The 23188-nt window shown below is 40.7% G+C and overlaps 1 protein-coding gene and 1 non-coding gene across 3 annotated transcripts in view; one reads left to right on the top strand and one right to left on the bottom strand.

Annotated features, from left to right (window-relative positions):
• Positions 1 to 23188, top strand: part of PIP5K1A (phosphatidylinositol-4-phosphate 5-kinase type 1 alpha) — a 36394-nt gene that overhangs the window by 897 nt on the left and 12309 nt on the right. The window contains exons 2-6 of one of the 2 annotated variants that reach the window (XM_028088226.2): positions 17835 to 17866; positions 19556 to 19636; positions 21261 to 21391; positions 21813 to 21930; positions 22098 to 22250. In XM_028088226.2, coding sequence (XP_027944027.1) covers positions 17835 to 17866; positions 19556 to 19636; positions 21261 to 21391; positions 21813 to 21930; positions 22098 to 22250 — 515 coding nt within the window. Of the gene's footprint in view, positions 1 to 17834; positions 17867 to 19368; positions 19458 to 19555; positions 19637 to 21260; positions 21392 to 21812; positions 21931 to 22097; positions 22251 to 23188 lie in introns of those variants that run through there. The other variant, XM_028088227.2, reaches the window with a different exon arrangement.
• Positions 12290 to 12396, bottom strand: LOC114197379 (U6 spliceosomal RNA). Its single transcript, XR_003606891.2, has one exon. It is a non-coding gene; the product is annotated as a U6 spliceosomal RNA (small nuclear RNA).

The raw sequence follows: 23188 nt of genomic DNA, 5'->3' as shown, positions 1-23188 counted from the left end.
AGAGGCAGGTGGAATCCAAGTTATGGGGTTAATTGGATAAAAATGTGGAAGAGAAGCCATGGAGTTGAAACATGTTTAAGAGTTATGTGACGCTTTCTTTCGATTGCTGCGGAGTTAGGGAACTGTGGATTTTGTTGGGGGTGGGAGTTGAGACATCTTTTTCCTTAGAGACTCCCGTTCATGCGTCATTCCTTCTCACTTAGTGCCCCCCCCCCGCCACGCGCACGCACTCGTACACACATATATGTTCTATCAAACACCCTACTTCGATGATTCTCATTTCTAGACTGCCCAATTTTGAGAAGGAATGGAACGTTTTGAAGGAAGGTGGAAAAAAAGACCCTAAAAACAGGCTGAGAGAGATTATGTTGGGAATTAGGCCTGGGAAGGATGGTGTAGTTGGGGGAGGTGGTTCTGCGTGCTGTGGGGCAATATTGCATAATAGGAAATGGACTGGAAGAATGCTTAGGCTGTATCAGGAAATTGGCACTTGGAGAATGGAGCCAGGGAACATAGCTCAAAGTAGTTAGAAACTATTGGAGATTGAGGGAGGGCCAGGAGACCACCAGAAAAGCAACAGATTGTGTGTAGGACGGCAAATGTGTATAAGCGTGGGGAGAGGGGTGGAGATTGAGTCAGAAACTGTTCTAGAGCTTCCATCAGAAATGTCTGGTCTTCCACAGCGACTATTACCTCTAAATTGTGAACAGGAGAGGCTGCCAGATGTTGGATGCAGTACTCGAGATGTTGACGTTTCCTTATGCCTGGGATTTCATCCTTGCCTTTTGAATTGGCTAAATAGAAGGTTCCACCTTTCATATTCCAGCTGGGATGAGTACGGCTACATGGTCACAGATACTTTCTTCATAAGCTGCAGTTTTATTTATGTGCATCTATTTTTAGTTTCTTGAGAGGTGATTTTTGCCTTTCCTGTAAAGCATTAGAGGACCAGAGCAACTCATGTTGCATTTTAAGTGTGAAGGATGAAGTAAAATGACAGGTTTTTTTTATAGAGTAGTTCCTTAATTTAAAAACTTTTCTTTCCTTCCCCAATGCAGAAAGAACAATGGTTGTGTGTAGTCCTTAAACTTAACTGTCAAGTTAGGTATTTTATTAGAAACCACGTTAACCTTAAAAACGATGAGTTTATATCCTAAAATTTGATTCAGCCTCTATCTCATGGAAGTACTGGCCATGTGGACAGATTTAGGAGTAAAGGAAATATTTCTTTGTCACTTTTTTTTTAAAGATTTTATTTATTTATTTGATAGCGAGAGAGGGAACACAAATGGGAAGTGGGAGAGGGAGAAGCAGGGAGCCCGATGCAGGGCTCGATCCCAGGACCCTGAGATCATGACCTGAGCTGAAGGCAGCCGCTTCACGACTGAGCCACCCAGGCACCCCATCTTTGTCACTTATTGATACATCTTTCTCCTCTTCCATCTCTGCTCCTGCTTCAGATAGTCCTCCTATCTTTTGCAGATGTCACTGTATGATATTTTTATGTTTTTATGTTTTCTGCCAGCCTAGGGCTGGCAATTAGTAATTCAGATTGCATAAATGTTTTTGTCCTATTGTGTTTTCACCAGAAAATAAAATATTAGGTTTCAGTGGACCTTACAGCTCCTTGACTCTACTGTGTTCATATGAGAAGTCAAGGTATAAAAATGTTTAAAAATAGTTTTAGATTCCTATTTTTACTTTTGTTTCTTACACCTTCCCTCTTTGCTTCTTTGACAGATATTGAAGCAATTGGATAAAGAAATTAAGAAAAATTCTGTTTGTAAATATTCCTGAAAACCTGATGGGATTTTTGTGTCTAGATACACAGTGTTGACTTTATTTGTGTATCTGCACTTTCACTTAGGTTTGGGCTTAGTAAATTTAATTTAGTAAAATATTTCATTTTAAGGATATGATTGAAGAGGATAGAATATTTGATTCTGATGCCAAAAAACTATTAAAAATGGGGTTTATTTTTATTTTAATTTTTTAAAAATGGGTTTTATTTGTGATTGAAGGTGAGTGTTGCTGTATCTGGGTGATAGTACCAGGGGGATTAGGACATTGACAGGAATGAGTGATGGTTTATGATTTCCTAAATTGTTAAAGGCAACAAGGCTGGCCTTGTAGAAATTCAAGGTAGGGTGTGTGTGTGTGTGTGTGTGTGTGTGTGTGTGTGCGCGCGCGCACGCGTGTGTGTGTGTGTGCTGGCCTTGTAGAAATTCAAGGTAGGGTGTGTGTGTGTGTGTGCGTGCGCGTGCGTGTGCTGGCCTTGTAGAAATTCAAGGTAGGGTGTGTGTGTGTGTGTGTGTGTGTGTGTGTGTGTGTGTGTAACCATCCTAAAACCAGCTATTGTTCTTATATGGTTAGCTGAACTCAAATTTTGGTGAAACTCTGAAATCCTAAAGGCAAGATTCTTTGGCAATGTTGAAAATAGATTCAAGATAAGAATGTTAGGATTCAGGGACAAATATACTAATGTTTCAGATAAGCCACTCATAACCTTCGGAGGCTCAGAATCTTTTGGCATTCAAGTTAGGAAGGACAGATTATTTAGAACAGTTGTTCCTGTCTGGATTATTTTACCATCAAGGCAGAGCTGGTCTTTTATACTGCTGATAAGTGAAATACAGGTGGTAGATCAAACCATACATTCTAAGAGATGTTTGACATCTTTTCCCATTGGAGTAATTACCATGTTTGGATTTGAGGGAGGCAGTTATAAATGAGTATCAGCTTAGAGAAGTCATCATCATGTGTTTGTTCTTATACTTTGTTAATAAAAATTGATGCAGTTTGCCATCTAGTCTCAGCTGTTTGGTGTGTAAAGGAAATTTATTCCTTCTTTTGCTTTCTCCCCCATCCTTATTTTTTGGACAGTGGCACCACTTAAAAATAAAATTAGCCCTGAAGAGGTGCTGTTGACAGTATGACCATCTGTCACACCATTGTGCAGAGTCTGTTTCCCTATCTGTAATTTGACTAGTTTATCAGGAGCTTGAAATTCAGGGCCGCCTGGCTGGCTCAGTTGGTAGAGCATGTGACTCAATCTTAGGGTTGTAAGTTCAAGTCCCACATTGCTGTGTAGAGATTACTTAAAAATAAAATCTTAAAAAAAAAAAAAGAAAAGCTTAAAATCAGGTACTAAGTCCCTTTTTTTTACTACCAGGAAGAGGGTAAAGAGTTTCTGTTTTGGAGACTTGATTTGAAGTTTGAAGGAGTTAGAAAATAAAGTTAGAATGCTAAAGTGTATACTGCTCCTCTGAAATAAGAGCTGTTTGATAAAATCAACATGTGACTCCCCCAAGGAAAAAGCACTTGAAACATTAGAAGATCATGAAACTGTAGTTCCTTTTTGCTTCAGACCAGAACATTTCTGAAATTGTCACCCTTCACCTATATGATTTTATCATAAGCACAAATGATTTGGAAGTAACTTTACAGCTCCTTTCCGACTGTATTTTACTTAACTACTGAGGGAAACCGCAGAGGACACAGGACTGAGCATTTTTGCTTGGGGCCTTTATCAAAGGGCCAGCCTCATCAGTCCCTGATTCTGGTGGTTTTGTTCTTTCTAGAAGAGCTTCACCAGTAAATCATGCTCTAATCTGGTAACACCAAATGGTAGGGATTTTGTAGTTTTTTTGGTCTGTGTTCTTTGCATCCAGTGTAAAACATTTGTAGGCTGATCTCCCTTCAATTCTTCCATATTAGTGAGAAGTAATACAACTTAAGTCACTTTACTAGAGTGATAAACTGAAATTTGGAAATGTAAAGATAGAACAAAATATCATGTAGTCAGAATATCACCAGGTACCATTTTGGTTGACATTTTATAAGTAGGTAGAAATGTTTCTGTTTGCTTTTTACATGAGATTTTGACATTTCTTTTTTTCTTTTGTTCCCTTGGTAGATTTTGCCAGAAAACTGACATCAGAATGTCATTGTTTTTGATTAACCTTTTTTTAAATTTTTGAAAAAGATTTTATTTATTTGAGAGAGAGTGAGAGAGTGCGGTGTGTACACAAGCAGGGGTGGGGGTGTAGAGGGAAGAGAGACTCTCAAGCAGATTCTGCGCTGAACGCGCTGAAAACAGAGCCCGAGGCCAGGCTGGATTCCAGGACCCCAAGATCATGACCTTAGGCAAAACCAAGAGCCGGATGCTCGACTGACTGAGCCACCCAGGCACCCCTGATTAACCATTTATTTCTGCCATGGCTGCCCAAGCCTGGTCAAGTATGATTATATAGATTTATTAGGTATCCAGTATCTGATAGTAATTGGTAATGATGGACTGATAAGTTAGCTTTGGATATCAAAATAATATGTTTTGCTTGTTAGTTTCTGTATGCTGTTCTGGGTTGATATAAAAGTTTTCATAACTTTGCTCAAACAGGTGCCAGCTACTAGTTATTACATATTTTATTAGCCTGTTTTTCTCCAATAATATAATGGAAACTATAGCCTGTGAAGTGATCAACAGAGATCACCAGGCCAAAGACAGAACTGGGGATAAAGAAGGAAGGTGTTTATTTTATCCTTTAAGCCGGATATTTTCTTTCCTAGAATTTTTGGATGTTCTGACTTGACATAAAGCAAGAGCAAAGTTGTTAGTTTCTTCTTTTTCCTGGGTGTATTTCTTGATCACAAATAAATGTATATTTCAGGAAGTATGCTATTTTCTGATAGCCTGGTAGAGGGAATCTCTATTTCTCAGTGTTCCAAACCCCAGCCCACCATTCAGTCTCAAAGAGAGAGTGTTTGGGCTGATGGTATTTCCTAGAGGAAACCCCTTCCTAGCCCATTTCCCCTACTGCACTTCACTTCTCCACCCTTTCCTATCAAAAGAGCATTGTTTAGTTTCTAAGTATGTGTTGATTGGTTTTGTTCATATCTCCTATGAGCTTCCATCGTTCTTTTTACTGTTTACTATTTGAAGTGAACTTTTTTCCCTCAACTTCTCCATTTTTTTAAACTGTGTCTCCCAGTCATTTTTGTTTATCCTCCTGTGAAATTCCAGTCTGTTTGTAATGGTTGTAGACAATATATATATTTTTTAAGCTTTTATTTTTAAGTAATCTGTATACCCAACATGGGTCGTGAACTTACAAGATCAAGAGTCACATGCTGTACTGACAGCCAACCAGGCCAGGCGCCCCTGTAGACAATATGTATCAGTTGTCAAACGTCTGATTCGAGAAAAGGCTCTTTTCTGTTGAGTCTGAGGAAGACTTTGGCAAAAAGTAAGTAAGGCAGGTTCCTTGCAGGGAGTTCAATATATCTTATTATTTGCCTTATATACTTAACTGAGTAATATGGAAGTAACCCAGAATAAGCACTATACCAAAGGATCAGTGATGTTAACGGGAAGTGGGCAAAGGAAGGTAAGCAAAGGAAGTTGTACGGAGAGGATGGGAAGGGGGTTTTTTAGGAAACATAATTAGCTAGAGCAGAGTAGCTTTCCTGTGCACAGTAGAGGTAAACAAGCCCGGTAAACTTTAAATTTTCATTGACAAGAACCTGTATAAAAGGGATGACGGAAAAGTAACATATCTCTGATGTTCCTTGTAATTGCCTTGAAGTGCATTGTTGGGGCAGTTAATGTTCATTATGATGTAATTAAAATTAGACTTTCTCTGCTGAAACATGTTCATTCCAATCCAGCAAGAGTCATTGCTTTTTCAGGATAGATAGAGCCAGGTTTGGAAATAAGAGGTGGCAGTTTGCCAAGAAATCTCAAATATTTCTTGGCCATGGGTGGCTTATCCAGGAGACTCAGGTCTTTTATTTATTATTATTTTTTAAGATTTTATTTATTGTCAGAGTGAGAGAGAGCACAAGCAGGGGGAGCAGCAGAGAGAGAGGGAGAAGCAGGCTCCCCACTGAGCAGGAAGCCCAATGAGGGGCTCGATCCCAGGCCCCTGGGATCATGACCTGAGCCGAAGGCAGAGGCTTAACGGACTGAGCCACTCAGGTGCCCTGAGACTCAGGTCTTTTAAAGAAGACTTTTTTTTTTTTCCTCCCATATTTTCGATCAAAGTTTTAGTGCCAAGAGATACATATTTGAGACCTGAGAACCATGAAATATGCCTTGTAGAAGCAAAAGTTTATCACAAAAGGTAAATGTAGAGATATTTTAATTAACCTCGGGAGCTTATTACTAGTGGCAGAGGTGTTACATTGAGGTCGTATATTATCAAGATGAGTCTTAGTTTAAAAAAAAGAAAAGGATGAGTCTTAATAAACTTGTGGCTCATTCCTTGCTGCTTAGTTGGCTGTTATCTGAGGTGACCCCAGGACTGGTAGATCAGATTGCTTTGGAGCTTTTGTTTCTAGAAGCATCTTTGTCCTGACTTTTTCCTAGAAGATCCTTAGGAAAACTTGACAATTGCTAGGAAACAAAATTTAGTTTTTCTCTGGGATGTGGCTTGGTTCTCTTAATTGGCTTGGTTTAGTCCTTATGGAGGATGTAATGATGGTACTTATTTGTTTGTTTCTAAACACTAAGTTTTTGAGTACTCAGCACTACTTCTCAGGAGGTAGGCTGATATTTCAGACATTTCTGAGTATTTTCATTTGAAGAACATATTGTGCCTCCTACCTGCAGGGGTATGGTTAAAATGGCTTTCAGTATTTCAAGGTAACAAAGACAAAAGAGATTGCTTCAGATAGTGCCGCAGATAACTGGGCTGACTGTGTTTGTGTTTTGTTTTGTGTGGGTTTTTGCTTTTGCTTTTTTTTTTTTTCCTTTTAAAACCTCTGGCTGTCAGTGTGATCAACCAAGAGAACCCCTAAGAGTTAGCATTTTGTTTCCCAAAAGTCTGCTTATATCGCTTTGTGCTCTGTGTAGGTATTATTGACACATTTATGCGGTAGTATTGAGCTGGGTCTCTGGGATTGCTTCTCTCCGACCTGCCCAGGCAAAACTCCAGTTGTCTGAGGAATGCACATCCGGCCAGCCTCTAGCATCCCCAAATTATATGTGTACTTCAAACATTGAAGTCAGTCACACACTGCCTGTTAGTTTCTCATCTGGTGGATGATGTCATTTCATCTCCGACGGAAATGCTTCTGCTCTGAAAGTGCAGGGAGAGGCTCTGGTACTAAGGCCAATTCTGTTTTGTTCCACATACTGGGGGGAAAAACAACTCTTATTTCGGAGGTTTTTACAGTTTGGAAATATCTTTATTTCAATTTTCTCCTCTTTTAAAGCCAACTCATTTCCCTCTGAAGTTTGCCTTTTTTACACTTCTCGGAATTACATTGATGATTTTTCCCTTCCTCTTCATTTCCTCCCTCCCCTCAATGGTGAATCTTAATCTCCTGTCGTTCAATAGTAGCAAGCAAATGTATGGAGAGTCACAGTGGTGTTTTGCCAAGAAACCAGCCCCTCCAGTACCTTTTTCATTAGAAACACAATTTAGGGTGGGGCCAAGGACCAAAATGGAGTCCTTCCTTAAGACTAGGATGGAGTTACTCAGAAAAATATTCTGTGACGTGGTGTGATGATTCATTGTTGTATTTTAGCAAGAATCAATTGGGTTGTTTCCATTTTGGCACTTGACTGGTTCAGCTGCTTTGAAATTATTTTAGTAACATTAAAGGTTTCCCAGCTTATTTTCATAATTTAGCAGATAGATCTTTTATATCTTTCAGGGCTTTGGTATCCAGGAGATACGCTGAAATTAGGTATCCCTGTTTTATAGGAGAATATTGATGTTCTGGAGGACATGAAAGGTAAACCTCTTCAGAGAGAATCTCTTATATGTGCTGATGAAAGTTTGTTTCAGGTTGTACAAGCATCTCAAAGTAATATGTGGTAGAGAAAGAGTGAGTGTAGAGGAGTCATGCGTATTTGTAGCTTGGGATTGTCAGCAGTATTCTGGACATTTTCTTTTTACATTTTTTTCTTCTAGTATCTCTCTGCAGCAGCATAATATGATTGTAATGAGCTTGAGTTAATGGGTGGGAGTGATGTTGGTCTGTATATGTAGGACTGTCGAGTAGTGGTTTACTGCGAAAAATGGAGTATATAGCAAAGAGCACAACAATAAAGTCATCCCTGTGTATCTCTTTTCCTTAATTGCTAAATTATTGATGTAATTTTTTTATATAAAATTTACATAGATAGGGAAAAATAGATATCTGTAAAGTTAGAAAATCAACCTAATTCCACTATTCAAGATAGTTATACTTAAACATTTTGACATATAATCTTTTGGACCTTTTCAATGTGTATAAATAATATGAGTGAACTTATAGGTAAGTGTTTTACAAAATATGGTACTATAATTTTTTTACCCTTTTCCGCATCCTATCCATTAAATATACATAAAAATAATGGTTTATGTGTTCTATTTTATGGCTAGATTTATGTCACCAATCTCTTTTTGTTCATTTAGATTCTTTCCAGTTACAGTATCTATCCAATAATAGTTTTTTATATAATGCTGCAGTAAATATCTTTGTATATACATTTTTGCCCACTTGATTATTTCTTTAGAATAAATTCCCACTTCTGGGTCAAATTGTACATGTATGTTTTTAAGACTTCTTGCTAGATATTGCCAAATTACCCTCAAGAATGGAAGACCCTCAAATAAGATGTACACGCATTATTTTTTGAAAGGGTAGATGCCTGTATGCAAAGGAATTTTGTACCTGAAAATTTTTTGCCAATATGAAATCGCTCCAGGGTGAAATGATTTGGCTTACAAATTTTGTGACCAGTCTTGGAATTTTTCTGCCAGAACTTTTCCTCTTGTTTTTTGGACGTTTACCTAGAACTACAAAAAAATCATTTTACATTTCACAGTATGGTGCTGGGGATCAGGTTAGGTCCTGTTCGTAATTTTAAATTTCAGAGTTTTTTTTTTTAATATGCTTATTCTGTAAGCAAGTAGAACCCCAAAAGTAAGTGATAACTTTCTGTTTTTCCTCATTTAGGTTTCAACTTTCTGTGCTGTGGGGTCAACCGTAAGAGAGGTAGATCTGATGTGTATCTGTGCTGAAGAAGCATGAGCTCCTTGCAGTAACTAGAAGCCAACTGCTCTTCCCCATAACAATTGCAGACTTTTTGTAGTGGTAGTACATGGCCTTCTTCTGAGAAGGCTGTGGATGTCTTGCAAGCATTATTTGACATTAGCTCCCATTTCTCTCTGCCCTCCCCAAGAAAGATGCTATTGTAACACAGAAGTTTCTTTTCTCACAGTTCCACAGTATAATATGAATCAATTGACTACCTTTTGTCTCTCTCAAAGTCTTCCTATAACTTCATTTCCTTTTGTTTCAGTAAATGAGTCTCAACTCTTCTTTTCCCTTTCTGCTGCATCTCTCATTTCCCCTGACCCTTCCCATCCTATAGATAGGTTTCATAATTCATAATGATAATAATAAGTGATAGTATTTGTAAGCATTTATTATATGTTAAGTGCTGTACATGACTTACTTAATTCTCTTAACAACCCTATGAGGAACATGTTATTTCTCCATTATATAGATGAGGTAACCAAGGCCTAGAGAGTTTCAACTAACTTGTCCAAGGTTGCCTAGTTAGTAAGTGGTGATTTAGTATTCAAATGTAGGTGTTCTGATTTCAGAGCCCACATTTCTGCCCACTATGCTGTTATTGCTCCCCTGACTAATCTGGTAGACTGTGTGTGAACTAACTTGATTTTAAACCAGATTAACTGTTTGTTATTGAATGGGTACTGACTGAACCAGGACTCCTTGGTGAAGGAGAGAATAGTACAGAAGACAATTTCCCCTTCTGACCTTGGCTCTCCTAGAAAGACAACAGAATTCTGAGCTCTTCTGTGCATAATATGTGGAGTTACTGATTCTTTCAGTCTTTTAGCAAATATTTTAGAAGTTAATGTGCCAGAAAAAAAAAAAAGGTTAATTGCCAAGGATTGGTAACAGATTCTGCAGTCAATTCTAAGATCCCTAAAACGAAAAAGAGTTTGTGTGTCAGATGCCCTCTTTTTGTCCACTGCAAATTCAGTAATCATAAGAGCTTTGTGCTTTTAATCAGAGCAAGTCATGGTCCCACATACACCGAAAAGAAAACTTTAACCTGAGATGAATGGAGCTCTTTTTTTCCTCTGTCAAACTTTCTCTGTTAAAGTTGTTGATATTTTATTACAAAGACAAAAAGGTACTTTCTACTAGTGAGGACCTTAACATCTATAAAACTGTGAAACTGCTTTTTCAAGAATCAGACTTGAAAGAAATTTCTGCTGCTCTAGAATACAGGCATTATTTGGTTCAGAACAAGGATAAACTCACTAAAAGAAGTGAAAGGTATTTTCCTACTATTTTTGCCAGTAACATTGATGACTATTGCCAGAGGAACAGAGTTGTCATTATTGTTAACTTAAGACTGATGCCGGGGGGTGGGGGGGGGGCGGTATCTGGCTGGTGCAGTTGGTTAAGTATTCGGCTCAGGTCGTGAGGTCGAGCCTTGCGTCAGGCTCCACGCTCAGTGCCAAGTCTGCGTGGATTTTCTCTCCTTCTCCCTCTGTCCCTCCCCCCCCCATGCTCGCTTGCATGCTCTCTCTTTCTCTCTTGAATAAATAAATCTTAAAAAAAAAATTGAGAGGAATTGAAGGAGGGACTCTGCTCTTAATCCTCTTTCAGTGAAAATGAAAAATAGATTTCCTTGTCCCAAGGGAAGGGGGTACCTCAGGGAAAGAAAATATGTGTTCACACTGTCTATTAGCAATTCTGAGATTTATTTAGTTTTTAGAGCATTCTAGCTCCCCTGGTGCTTTCTTGGCCCACCTAGACTTTAGGTGGCCAGGAAATTGAAAACAAGATTGTTTAGAAGAAAGAGTTGAATTAGGGATTAGGAATGTGAATTCCCATTCTGGCTCTGTCATCATCTTTGCTCTGTGGTTTTTTTGCACATCGCTTATGCTTGTGCGTTTATTTATAAAAAAGAGGATTAGACGAAAAATCTCAAGGCCCTTTCCAATGATTTTTTTCATAATATAAATGGTTATTGATTTGTTAGCTTGACAATGGGCAAGTAGCTTAATTTGTGACTGAAGGAGCTGAGTTTTCAACTTGCTTTGTTTAAAAACCAACTTTCATGGGGCACCTGGGGTGGCTCAGTCGGCTAAGCATCGGACTCTTGATTTCAGCTCAGGTCATGATCTCAGGGTCCTGGAATCAAGCCCCGTGCTCAGCACAGAGTCTGCTTGTCCCTCTCCCTCTGCTCCTCCCCCTCCCATTCTGTCTCTCTCTCTTAAATTAATAAATAAGATCTTTTAAAAAAAAATCAGCTTTCATCAGCAGCTATAGATTTCAGCCAGACTGAGCTTGCCTGGCCAGAGTTTTTAAAAATTCCCAAAGTGACATGGGTGCCTGGGTGGCTCAGCCAGTTAAGCATCTGACTTCAGCTCAGGTCATGATCTCAGGGTACTGGGATCCAGGCCCGCCCCGGGCTTCCCACTCAGCAAGGAGTCTACTTGTCCCTCTGCCGGTTCCCCTGCTCATGCTCTTTGTTTCTCTCTCTCTCTCAAATTAAATAAAATCTTTAGAAGCAAAATTACCAAAGTGAGTACACCCTTGCTTCTCTAGGATTTGGTTTGTTGTTGTTTTTGCTTCTCTAGGGCTTTTACATTTTCTTTCTGCAGAGGAACTGGGGTTCAGAGTTGCCATGGTTGGCTCTATATCATCTCTTGACCCACTCAAAAATAAGTTATTTGAACCATTATTTTTTTCTGATGCAGACTGTGATGGCTTCATATCTTGCTTTTAGTACTGCAGTATTAGCTAGTTGTTTAGAATGTTTCTTGGTCCAGGACCTGTTAATGAGCAAGAGTCCCAACTTAGTGCAATATAAAAACAATGTCACTGTTAGAGCTTCATCTTGATGCTTCCTTTTACCAGAGAAAACCTCTCAGAAAGAAGCCAACTCAGATGAAGAAGCTTGATTATCCAGACTTGTTTTCTTTTCCGTATAAAGAACCTCCGTGTGCCCATCGTCTAGACTCAGCAGCAATATTTTACAAAGCTTGTTGCATCTATTCATCTTCATTTCCCCACTTCCACTCCCTGGAATGTTTTAAAGCAAACCCAGTCTTCATCTGATTTCAGCATAAATGCTTCAGAATGTTATTTCTACAAATAAGGACTGTATTTTGGGGCAAAGGGAGGTAGGGACTTGTGACATAACCGCAGTAGCATCATCACATCTACGGAATAGTGGTTATTTAATTTCTCCTCTTGAGGCTCTTGTCTCAGAAACTTTTAAACTACTTTTTTTTTAATTTCTTTTTTTTAAAATATGGAACTCTTCATGAATTTGCGTGTCATCCTTGCGCAGTGGCCATGCTAATCTTCTCTGTATAGTTCCAGTATCAGTATATGTGCTGCCAAAGCGAACATTACTTTACTATTTTTCTAATCAGCATCCAAACGAGTTTCATACATTATATTTGGTGGATATATCTCTTAAGTACTTCATTTAATTGGTTCCCATACCCTGTAGTATTGTTTTAAGGATCAAATTAGCTACATTTGTAAGCTTTTAAAGTGCTATACAAATAAAAATTTTGTCAGTGGAGAGAAATACCCTTTCTACAAAGGTATCCGTTCAATTTAGTCTTGCAGCCAGTATTAAGGAGAACTGGGAGAATGTGGAGATGCCCAAGTGATGGCAAAAAATGCAGAAAAAAATTGTGAGCTCCTCCAGGTCAGGAACATAAAACTGTCTGTCCATAGTGCTTATGTAATGTTCCTGACATGTAACAGATTATCAGTAGTTTTTGAATAATTGAATGAGGAGGGGGAGCAGAAATAATTCAGCATTGAACTGGTATTGAGAGGTGTTAAAATTGAGCCAATGAGGAGAAGCCAAGCTGTCAGCCTCCATACCCACCCAGCCCCACCTTGGGTAGTGTGCTCTCTCCTCTTTTATAGCACATGCTATATGGTGTGGACTGATCATGTAGGAATTTTAATAATCCTTCAGAGTTTTGGCTTAGGTGGGAGAGGCAGGTCCCTGATTTCTCAGGAGAAAGGTTTTTCGCTAAGTAAAGTAAATTTTAACATTACAATTCTGCCCTATACTCTGTTTCCCCATCCAAAAAGAGAATGATATATATATATGGATCGTGGATTTGGATTATAAGATAATAATATATGCTTATCAGAGAATACTTTTCGCAGAAATGCTAGAAAGCCAACTTTCTGCTGAACAATATTCTGGTCTTTTTTTTTTTTTTAAGATTATTTATTTATTTGAGGCAGGAGGGAAGGAGCGAGGGAGGGAGGGGCAGGCAGAAAGGGAGAAGCCGACTCCCCGCTGAGCAGAGAGCCCAAGCCACCCGGGCTCCATCCCAGGATCCTGGGGTCATGACCTGAGCCGAAGGCAGCCGAAGGCAGCCAAAGGCAGACACTTAACCAGCTGAGCCACCCAGGCAGTCCCAACAATATTCTGGTCTTATTCATAGGGATGAATCCCATTTCTTGAATATTGACTGGCTGACATTACCAAGCCCATTGTGGCCATGCTGAGTTGGCCTTCTTGTCTTGTCTCTCTCTCTCCCGCACTCCCTTCTCCTTCCCCTGCCCTCTGCTCCTCTTCCTCCTCCTTCTGTACTAATAGGAGAGAAAGCTTGATTATGAGGTGAACAGGTACAATGCTGTTGACTCTTCAGTCTCATGGACTTCTCCAGTAGAGAGTTTCTCATTGGGCACCTGGGTGACTCAGTCGTTAAGCGTCTGCCTTCGGCTCGGGTCGTGATCCCAGAGTCCTGGGATCAAGCCCCGAATCGAGCTCCCTGCTTAGTGGGAAAGCCTGCTTCTCCCTCTCCCACTTCTCCTGCTTGTGTTCCTGCTTTCGCTGTCTTGTCTCTCTCTGTCAAATAAATCAATAAAATCTTTCAAAAAAAAAAGTTTCTCATTGGCAGAGACTTGAACCAAGTGGTCCAGCCTTAGCAGATCATGTCACTCTGTTCTTCATTGGATTTCTGGACCACCTGGGTTTTAACAGCAACATTGGTAAAACTCTAGGTATTTTTCTCTTCCCTTCCATTCTTCTGTGGTAGGTTGGAGCTCTGATTTGTGCCCCAGGAGCAAAACTTCAGGCAAGGAAGAGAGTAATAAGTCTTAGGTCTTTGTTCTTCTCCTCCTCCTGTGTTACTTGGTCTAATTATCATTATATTTTTTTAAAGATTTTATTTAGAGAGAGAGCATGTGCATGTGTGCACGTAAGCAGGGGGAGGGTCATAGGGAGAGAGAATCCCAAGCAGACTCTGTGCTGAGCGGGGAGCCCCATGCAGGGCTCTGTCTCACAACCCTGAGATCATGGCTGACATCAAGAGTTGGAGGTATATGGGACACCAGGGTGGCTCAGTCGGTTAAGCGTCTGCCTTTGGCTCAGGTCATGACCCAGGGTCCTGGGATCGAGCCCCACATCGGGCTCCCTGCTTAGCGGGGAGCTTGCTTCTCCCTCTGCCTGTTCTGCCTGCTGCTCCCCTGCTTGTGCGTGCTCTGACAAATAAATAAAATCTTAAAAAAAAAAAAAAGAGTTGAGGCTTAATCCACTGAACCACCCAGGTGCCCTTCTTCATCATCATCATTATTTAGATCCCATTATCATTCTAACTGCTTCAGCTATAAGTGTCCTTGGGATTAATCCCAGTTTTGCAGTTGCTGATAGCTAAGCAATTGGCACCAAAATTCCACTGAGTGAAGTCCTCTCACCCTGGTTCTGGGTACTTTGCAAGAGTGTAGCAGCCCTAGAGCTACATGTTTGTGGGATAAAACTAGGAAAGGTAGCAAAATAGAGCTTTTCAGGGAGGTATCTGTGCCTTGAAATCACTTACCTGCCTCTTTTTTCTCCATTGTTTAACTTTGTCTAGTGACTGCTTATGTATAGAGGAGGTTATTTTCTAGGTAGGACTGTCAGACTAGGACTGGATGTTGGCCCTTCTTGGTTCTGCCAGATCCCTTCCAAACCTTTTCCTCTGTGGTAAAAAAGGAAGGGATAGGCCAAACACTGACCAAGGAGTCCAGAATCAGTGTTTGTCTTCTCAACTGAAAGCATACTGATTTTCTCAGTGAGAATCAGTGATTCTGTAGTTGCATGTGTGCACTTGCAGGAGGGTGTGGTATTGGTGGGGCCGCTCAGGGGTTTGGGAGGAGCCAAGTAATTTGAGATGCTAATTAAAATTCCTTGAGGGTCTAGGTAATTGAACATTAAGCCTTGCTGTGAGCCCAACTTTACTCTTGCTTTAGAAATCACATAGAAAGAATATATTTGTATAGCACGTTATGGTCCATTTGATTTAGCTTATCACATCTAATCTTTACATAAGACTTTTTTTTTAAAGATTTTGTTTATTTGAGAAAGAGTGAGAGAGAGCACAAGTGTAGGGGAGGAGCAGAGGAAGAGGGAGAAGCAGACTCCCTGCTGAGCAGGGAGCTTGATGAGGGCTCAATCCCAGGATGCTGGGATCACGACCAGAGCCATAAGGCAGACGCTTAACAGACTGAGCTACCCAGGCACCCGCAAAACTTTTTTAATGATGTAGGCTCTCCACAATGTGGAGCTTGAACCGACAATCCTAAGATCAAGACTTGAGCTGAGATCAAGAATCAGATGCTTAACTGACCCAGCCACCCAGGGGCCCCTACATAAGCCTTTTTTTTTTTTTTTTTAAGATTTTACTTATTTGAGAGAGAGAGAGCACCAGCATGGGGGGATGGGTGGGGGGAGAAGGAGAAGCACACTTCCTGATGAGCAGGGAGCCTGATGCCGAACTCCATTCCAGGACCCTGGGATCATGACCTGAGCCAAAGGTAGGCACTTAACAACTGAGCCACTCAGGTGCCCCTGTAAGGCTTCTAATATAGGTTCATTTTTTAGTTAAGCATAGAGAACAATTTGCCTGATCTAACAGATTTGAACCCAGGTCTTCTGATTTTTTAAATAGCTCAGCATGTTGACTCCTGGCTAAAAGGTTGTTAAGACATAAAAGGTTAGACCTTGGGGCGCCTGGGTGGCTCAGTCGGTTAAGCGTCTGCCTTCAGCTCAAGTCATCATTCCAGGGTCCTGGGATAAAGCCTCATATTGGGCTCTCCGCTCATTGGGGAGCCTGCTTTTCCTCTGCCTGCTGCTCTGCCTAGTTGTGCTTGCTCGCTCTATCAAATAAATAAATAAATCTTAAAAAAAAATAAAAGCTGAGACCTTTTTTCCTTTGTTGATGGACACCTTAAATTTTATAGTAAGTCAGTAGCCATTTTAGTCATAAATCTGGGTTATCCTGGCTATTGTTCCTTGGAATCTTTAGCTTGGGATTCCAGTACTAATTTACCTCGTTTTTTACCCAGCTGAAGTTGATCTAATTGAAGATGAAGCATCTATAAAGGGTGTAGATTATTGGGCTTTTCTGGTTTTCCAATTTTCTGGGTCATTTTATGCAGCAGATCTTCCTAACAGCTAGATGACATTTCCATTGCCTCCTATTTTGGGAAGAGGAATGAAAACCATCTGTTCCCCATTTTTTGCTACCCTGACTCACTGTAGGGAAGGAAATTTTGCTGCTCTGCTTACTGGTAACAGAAATATTTGGTCTGTGGCCTCTCAACGACTAAGGGCTATTATCACAACCTTTCCTCTGAGCCCAGCTATATTCTGAAATTCTCAGGGCCCTTGATTATTTGTCTTAAACAATCATAATTAGAGCTTCACCTTATTGCCCTTAATCCCATGTGTTGCTGTTGCTGCCTCATCATTAATCCAGCGTATACATACACTGAAACTGGGATCTTCCTGCTAGGGTATTATTGGAGATCCATCCCATTAGGCTCCTCTTTTTAATTTTCTTTAATATGGCTAATCTTTATTCTCTTTGAATTCGTTAGAATTAGATTGAAGGTATGTATCATAGTCTTTGAAGATAAAAGTCAACATTTTCCAATATGAAGGGTGGGGGGACAGGGACAGTCTGTCTTCCTGAGTGGTCATGTGTCTCCAATGTGATCATTGATGAAGGTTATGGGGATGGCAAACCCTTGAGAATTGATTTAACCTTTCAGAGTAGATTTTCTACAGATATATTCCTTTAGTCACTTTATAAACATATTTATCTTTCCTAAATTTAAATGGATAAAAGCCATAATACTTACGAGATTGAATCACACACTTATCTTACACATCTGCACTGATTGAATATTTGGTAAGTAAAACTCACTTTAGTAAGTAAGTAAATGCCAACAAATTCCTGTTGAGTTTACAGCAGAAATCAAGATGAGGAGGTAGGGATGCAGAATCTTCATTATTTTGACATTGTATTTTCTCATCCTTAGGTGCTTTATCTCCATAGATCAACTCTTTACCTTTTTTCTGAAATAATTCATAGAGGAGTAAAGCACCATAGAAAAGCTCTGAAAGTTCTTACCTTTTTAGCTGTACAGGAAAAATTATTAAGTCCTAGACTCTCCAATGAGTCCTGGGTATTTCTTATGCCCTTTCTCTTTCAGCCATGGTATCAAATGAGACCCTCTTGACTCTGATGGTTAAATGTATCAAGAACAGATATATTTCCTGGAAAAAAATATGAAGAATGGAGTAAGAAAAGGGACTAGAACAGGAATGGAATATGCATAAGGGTTCTGTGAATATGGAGAGAGAAGAGGAAGGGATATTTAAAATCCCTATCCAAAAGGATTTAGTATCACAGAGCAAGAGGCAGGAGCTCATTGTCAGGTTTAGTTGGACTCAAACCCCAGTTGTTTCAGTGTGCTTGATAGAAATTGTGGGCACTAGTGTGTGTGTGTGTACACTTCTGATTGTATTTTGTTTATTCTTTTAACAGCATCAGGAATCAAGAGATCCATGGCGTCTGAGGTGAGTTTGATACTGATACCATATTTCTGAAACTTTAATTCTGGGATAGAAGGATACCTGTTTATGACATCTTTATTTTCCCCCCACTTGGATCTTGGAAGCTAGGCGGGATTCTTATATCTCTTTGGTAAGCTAGAGATTATACATCTGCTTTTTTTTTGTTTTTAATATTTATTTGTCAGAGAGAGAGAGAGCACAAGCAGGGGGAGCGGCAGGCAGAGGGAGAAGCAGGCTCCCTGCTGAGCAAGGAGCCCAATGCAGGATTTGGATCCCAGGACCCTGGGATCATGACCTGAGCCAAAGGCAGACGCTTAACCGACTGAGCCACCCAGGTGTCCCTATACAACTACTTTTGTTATAGTTTATTATAGATATTAATTAATAGCTTTGATTATTATAATAAGTCAATAGTAATTGATTGAACATTTTTTTAATGTATCAAATGTAGTGTACCAAAGAGTAATAATTTAAGTATCCTTTATTCTTATTTAATCTCGTAAACACTCCTGTGAGCTAAGTACCATTGCTATCCATGTTTTACAGATAAGTAGAGTGAGGATTAGAGGCTCTGTAACTTGCCCAAGGTCACACAATTAATAAGGCTGGGATTAAAACCCACACAATCTGGCACTAAAGCCCCTTCTTTGGTTTTGCTGTTACTGCCTCCTGGTTGCATAGCTTCGGTGAATTTGAAGAACTTCTTTTAACCAAACAGATGTTAGTTTCCTAAGTTTTTCTTTTCTGTGCAGAATATCTTCCATTTGCTTACCTTTATTCTTATTCAGTATTTCCCAAACTTCTTCTTATTTCTTGCCTCTCTCCTGGGTTTTGTGACAGAATTTCAGAATGCAGGCCCTCTTCGGCCTGGGATTTTAGGTTTTTCTCTTAGAACCTCTTCCAAGATCTTTGAGATGATATATTGAGGGTTTTCTGACATTAAGGGCCTTAGCAAGAAGAGTAGAACTTGAATATCAGGCCCTAGGATCATGCACTCTATTTACACTGGCCTTTTTGCCTCTGGCTTATTAACTTAATGAGTACTGACATCATGAAGAATACCTTTGCGTCTTTTGTGCTTCGTCTTGATGTGGGGAATAGCCTTCTAAGCTCCACTCTACCGGTATTACTCCTTCCTTATTTCAGGGGCAATCCTGTGGGTGGAAAACAAAGCCATATCATGTTCCCAGGAATCTCTTCAAGACACCCGAGGGCTTCTATCTCAGAGGAGTCATCTTATTGCCTCAGCTTTTTAATTCCCAGGCTTGCAGTACTTGTATTTGTGAGCGGCTAGATCATTTTTACTGGTGAATGCACTTGGAGCAGGTAGTGTTCATGTCAGGTTGAAGGTTAGAGGGGTAGAAGTTTCTGAAGAAAGCTGGTGAAAAAAGTAGGCTGTTTCATAGTTCTCTTGTTTCTACTTTTCCTTAATGTAACTCATTTTTTTATGTCCTTTTTTTTTTTAGGATCAAAAGTGAAATATGTGTCCCTTGGAATTTTCTGTGTTCTTTTAGCCAATTAATTCATTGGGAAACAACACTAAAGCTGTGTGGGTGTTGTGAAGATTTTATAAAATGTTCTTAACCTAGAACGGGTGGGTTGAGTGTTCAGTTTGTTTTAAGGTACCATCACGGTAGCTGTATGGTGTTTTACATGGGGATCATGTGCTAATTTTGACTCTTCTTTTTCCAGGTGCCTTATGCCTCTGGCATGCCCATCAAGAAAATAGGCCACCGAGGTGTTGATTCCTCAGGAGAGACGACGTATAAAAAGGTGTGTCTGGGTGGAACCCTTTCATTTTACTCCGGGAGGGGATAGTTCTGTCCCCTTGGTTGGTATTATTCTCCACATTGTGTCTCATTTCTTGATATCCTAAGCCTTTGCACAAAAACTATCATAAAACTTGAACTTTAGAGTTTACTTTCAGTTCTGGACCACTTTGGGAGGTGCTCAGGCTTCCCAAGGGGCAGTGTTCAACCTTTCCATTGAGCGTCTATACCTTGTTTGATACAGGGTGTGAAGATTTCTTGGATTCCTGTTTCTGGCCCACATAAATTCTTCTTATGTGTGTTCTTTGCCTTTTTTGCGCTGTCGGGGACCTGACCCTCTCTGGGAATGGGCTCGAGGCTCTTGTCAATTCAATAGATATTTATTGAGCCCTATTTATGTACTGAACATTGAGACAAAAAGATGAGTTTCTAAGCTAATTGGAGAGGCATACACTTCAAAATCTAGTTTTATATATATATAATTAGGGGGGTAATCTCTAGCAGGGCACCTGGCTGGCTCAGTCAGGAGAGCATGTGACTCTTGATCTCGAGGTGGTGAGTTTGAGCCCCACATTGGGCATGGAGCCTACTTAAAATAAATAAAATAATTTCTGCCCCTAATACGGGGCTCACACTCATGACCCTGAGATCAAGAGTCACATGCTTTACTGACTGAGCCAGCCAGGCACCCCTCTAGTTATCATTTTAGTGCCTAATGAGGACTGAGTAGAAATATAAGTAATTTAATACTTGGTGAGAGTTGGGGATGAGGGAAATCATTAGAACAGAACTGACCAGTAGAACTTTCTACAGTGATTGAGATGTGCTATAATCTGTGTTCTCCAGTAGTAGCTACTAGTCATACTTGAATGTGGCTGGTAAGACTGAAAAGGAAGATTTTCAATTTTTATTTTAATGAACTTAAATAGCCATCTGTGGCCAGTGGTTAGTGTATTGCACAGCACAGATCTAGATGAAAGGCTATTTTCCCATATGATTGTAAGAGTGAGGCTTTTGAATATGTGTTTTAACCATAGTGTAATAATTTTAAATCTAAACACTTCTCTCAGAAATAATTTGAGTCTTTCAGGCTTTCTTCTTCAATTAGGAACTTTTTTTGCCACCCTGTCGTCCTTGGGAGGATCAGGCTTTCCCTTAAAGGACTGAAGCTTCTGTAGCCAGGTAGTCCATCAGAATATCAGTAAATTTTAGTTACATTCTCTATTTCTTGAATAAAATATTTGGAGAGACCCAGATACTCTGCACGCAGGAATCTTTGGAATGAGACTTAAGATTGTTCTCTCAGTACAACATATCTTGTAAATGTTGATATGGAGAGTGGCTTCCAACTGTAGATATGGAGAGGCAGGAACACCTTGCCTAGCTGAGGCTGACTCAGACAGTCCTGCCTTTGCTACTGTGTATCTTCATCCCCTTCCAGCCTTCACCAGGCTTGACTGCCATGTAAGGCAAGAGGATGGAGGAGTTGGATCGCCCTGGCTTGGTCTGAAGTACTAGAAGGGCGTTTGCTTTTGAGTGCTGCTTCTGGCTTTTCCCTCCTGAGTTTTTATTGTTCTGATCAGATTTAATACTAGAAACTTTCCTCTCGTTTCTCTTCTATTTCTCAGACAACCTCATCTGCCTTGAAAGGTGCCATCCAGTTAGGAATTACTCACACTGTGGGAAGCCTGAGTACCAAACCAGAGCGTGATGTCCTCATGCAAGACTTCTATGTGGTGGAAAGTATCTTCTTCCCCAGGTACAGAGGTTAATGTTCAGGGGAATGTCCTGGGAAGTGTGGCTTTTTCATATCAACCTCAGGCCAGTTTTAGGGGTTCAGGTCTAATTTAGGCATGTGCCCAATGTCCAATCCTTAACTTGATCTTGGGGTGATGTGGGAATAGAGAATTCGGAGAGCAGATGCTGTCCTTTGAATGCTTCCACGAGCCTCTGGCCTGTGGAGTGAGCCCTAAAAAGCAATTCAGTGCACTGGGTAGCCATTTTTTTAATCCCCATGTAGTGGCTTTGTCCCACGAAGTAACTGACTCATCTAATCCCTCTGGTTCTCTCAGAAGGGATGTACTGACCTGCCTTTGGGTTACTCTGAGTGTCTGCCCAGCGTGGACTCCCTCGGTGACAGGTACTGATAAATTACAGCTTTTTCTATTTTAACCCCACAGTGAAGGGAGCAACTTGACCCCTGCTCATCACTACAATGACTTTCGATTCAAGACCTATGCACCTGTTGCCTTCCGTTACTTTCGGGAGTTATTTGGTATCCGGCCTGATGATTACTTGGTAAGCTTCTGGTTCCCCCAGTATCAGAGGGATCCTCCCAAAAGAAGACTCTCTCCACAGTCTTGCTCTAGTTTTCCTTTAGAACAGAATTGCATCTGTACTTAATTTCTGGTTGGACAGGCCCTGGTATTTCTGAAACTTCTTGTTCTCTTCTTTCTGGGCCCCAGTATTCCCTCTGCAGTGAGCCACTGATTGAACTCTGCAACTCTGGGGCTAGCGGTTCCCTCTTCTACGTGTCCAGCGACGATGAATTCATCATTAAAACGGTCCAGCACAAAGAGGCAGAGTTTCTGCAGAAGCTGCTTCCAGGATACTACATGGTGAGGGAAGAGGAGCACTGGTCACCTCTGCTGCCCACTCCCACTCCTGGACAAGGCTGGGGGGCTCTCATGGGGCGCCTGGGTGGCTCAGTCAGTTAAGCGTCTGCCTTCGGCTCAGATCATGGTCTCGGAGGTCCTGGGATCGAGTCCTGCGTCAGGCTCCCTGCTCAGCGCGGAGCCTGCTTCTCCCTCTCCCCGTCCCCAGCTTGTACTCTCTCTCGCTATCCATCTCAAATGAATAAAATCTTTAAAAAAGAAAAAAGAGGCTGGAGGGCTCTCTTCTGCAGGGCAACACAGTGTCAGCACTTAGGTCTTAAAGATGTAGTTCATTTTGGGGCTTTTTGCCCCATCTCTCTTGCCTCTCTGGGGCTAAAAGGGGTTTTGGTTATCCTTTTTTTTTAAGATTTTATTTATTTAAGAGAGCGAGAGCGAGCATAAGCGGGGTGGGGGGAGTAGGGGCAGAGGGAGAGGGAGAAGCGCACTCCCTGCTGAGCAGGGAACCCCACGCGGGACTTGATCCCAGGACCCTGGGATCATAACCTGAGCTGAAGACAGACGCTTAGCTGACTGAGCCACTCAGGCGCCGCATCTGTCCTTTTTTTTTTTTTTTAAGATTTTATTTATTTATTTGACAGAGACATAGCGAGAGAGGGAACATAAGCAGGGGGAGTGGGAGAAGGAGAAGCAGGCTTCCCGCTGAGCAGGGAGCCCGATGTGGGGCTCGATCCCAGGACCCTGGGTCATGACCTGAGCTGAAGGCAGACACTTAACAACTGAGCCACCCAGGCACCCCCCTATCTGTCCTATTTTAAGTGTTATTTGACTTAGACTATCCTACCCAAAGTTGAAATTTAGTGATAATTTTGTTTTCTGTTCTTAGTCATCCTATACTAGGAAATGAGGTTGGTTACTTCTCTTGATAGTACTGTACTCCATCT

This window comes from Eumetopias jubatus, unplaced genomic scaffold, assembly GCF_037043125.1.
Source record: "Eumetopias jubatus isolate StellerSeaLion01/CBP00866 unplaced genomic scaffold, mEumJub1_p1.0 scaffold_4, whole genome shotgun sequence".
Classification (NCBI taxonomy): Eukaryota; Metazoa; Chordata; class Mammalia; order Carnivora; family Otariidae; genus Eumetopias; species Eumetopias jubatus.
This window is presented reverse-complemented; position numbering and strand designations above follow the sequence as displayed.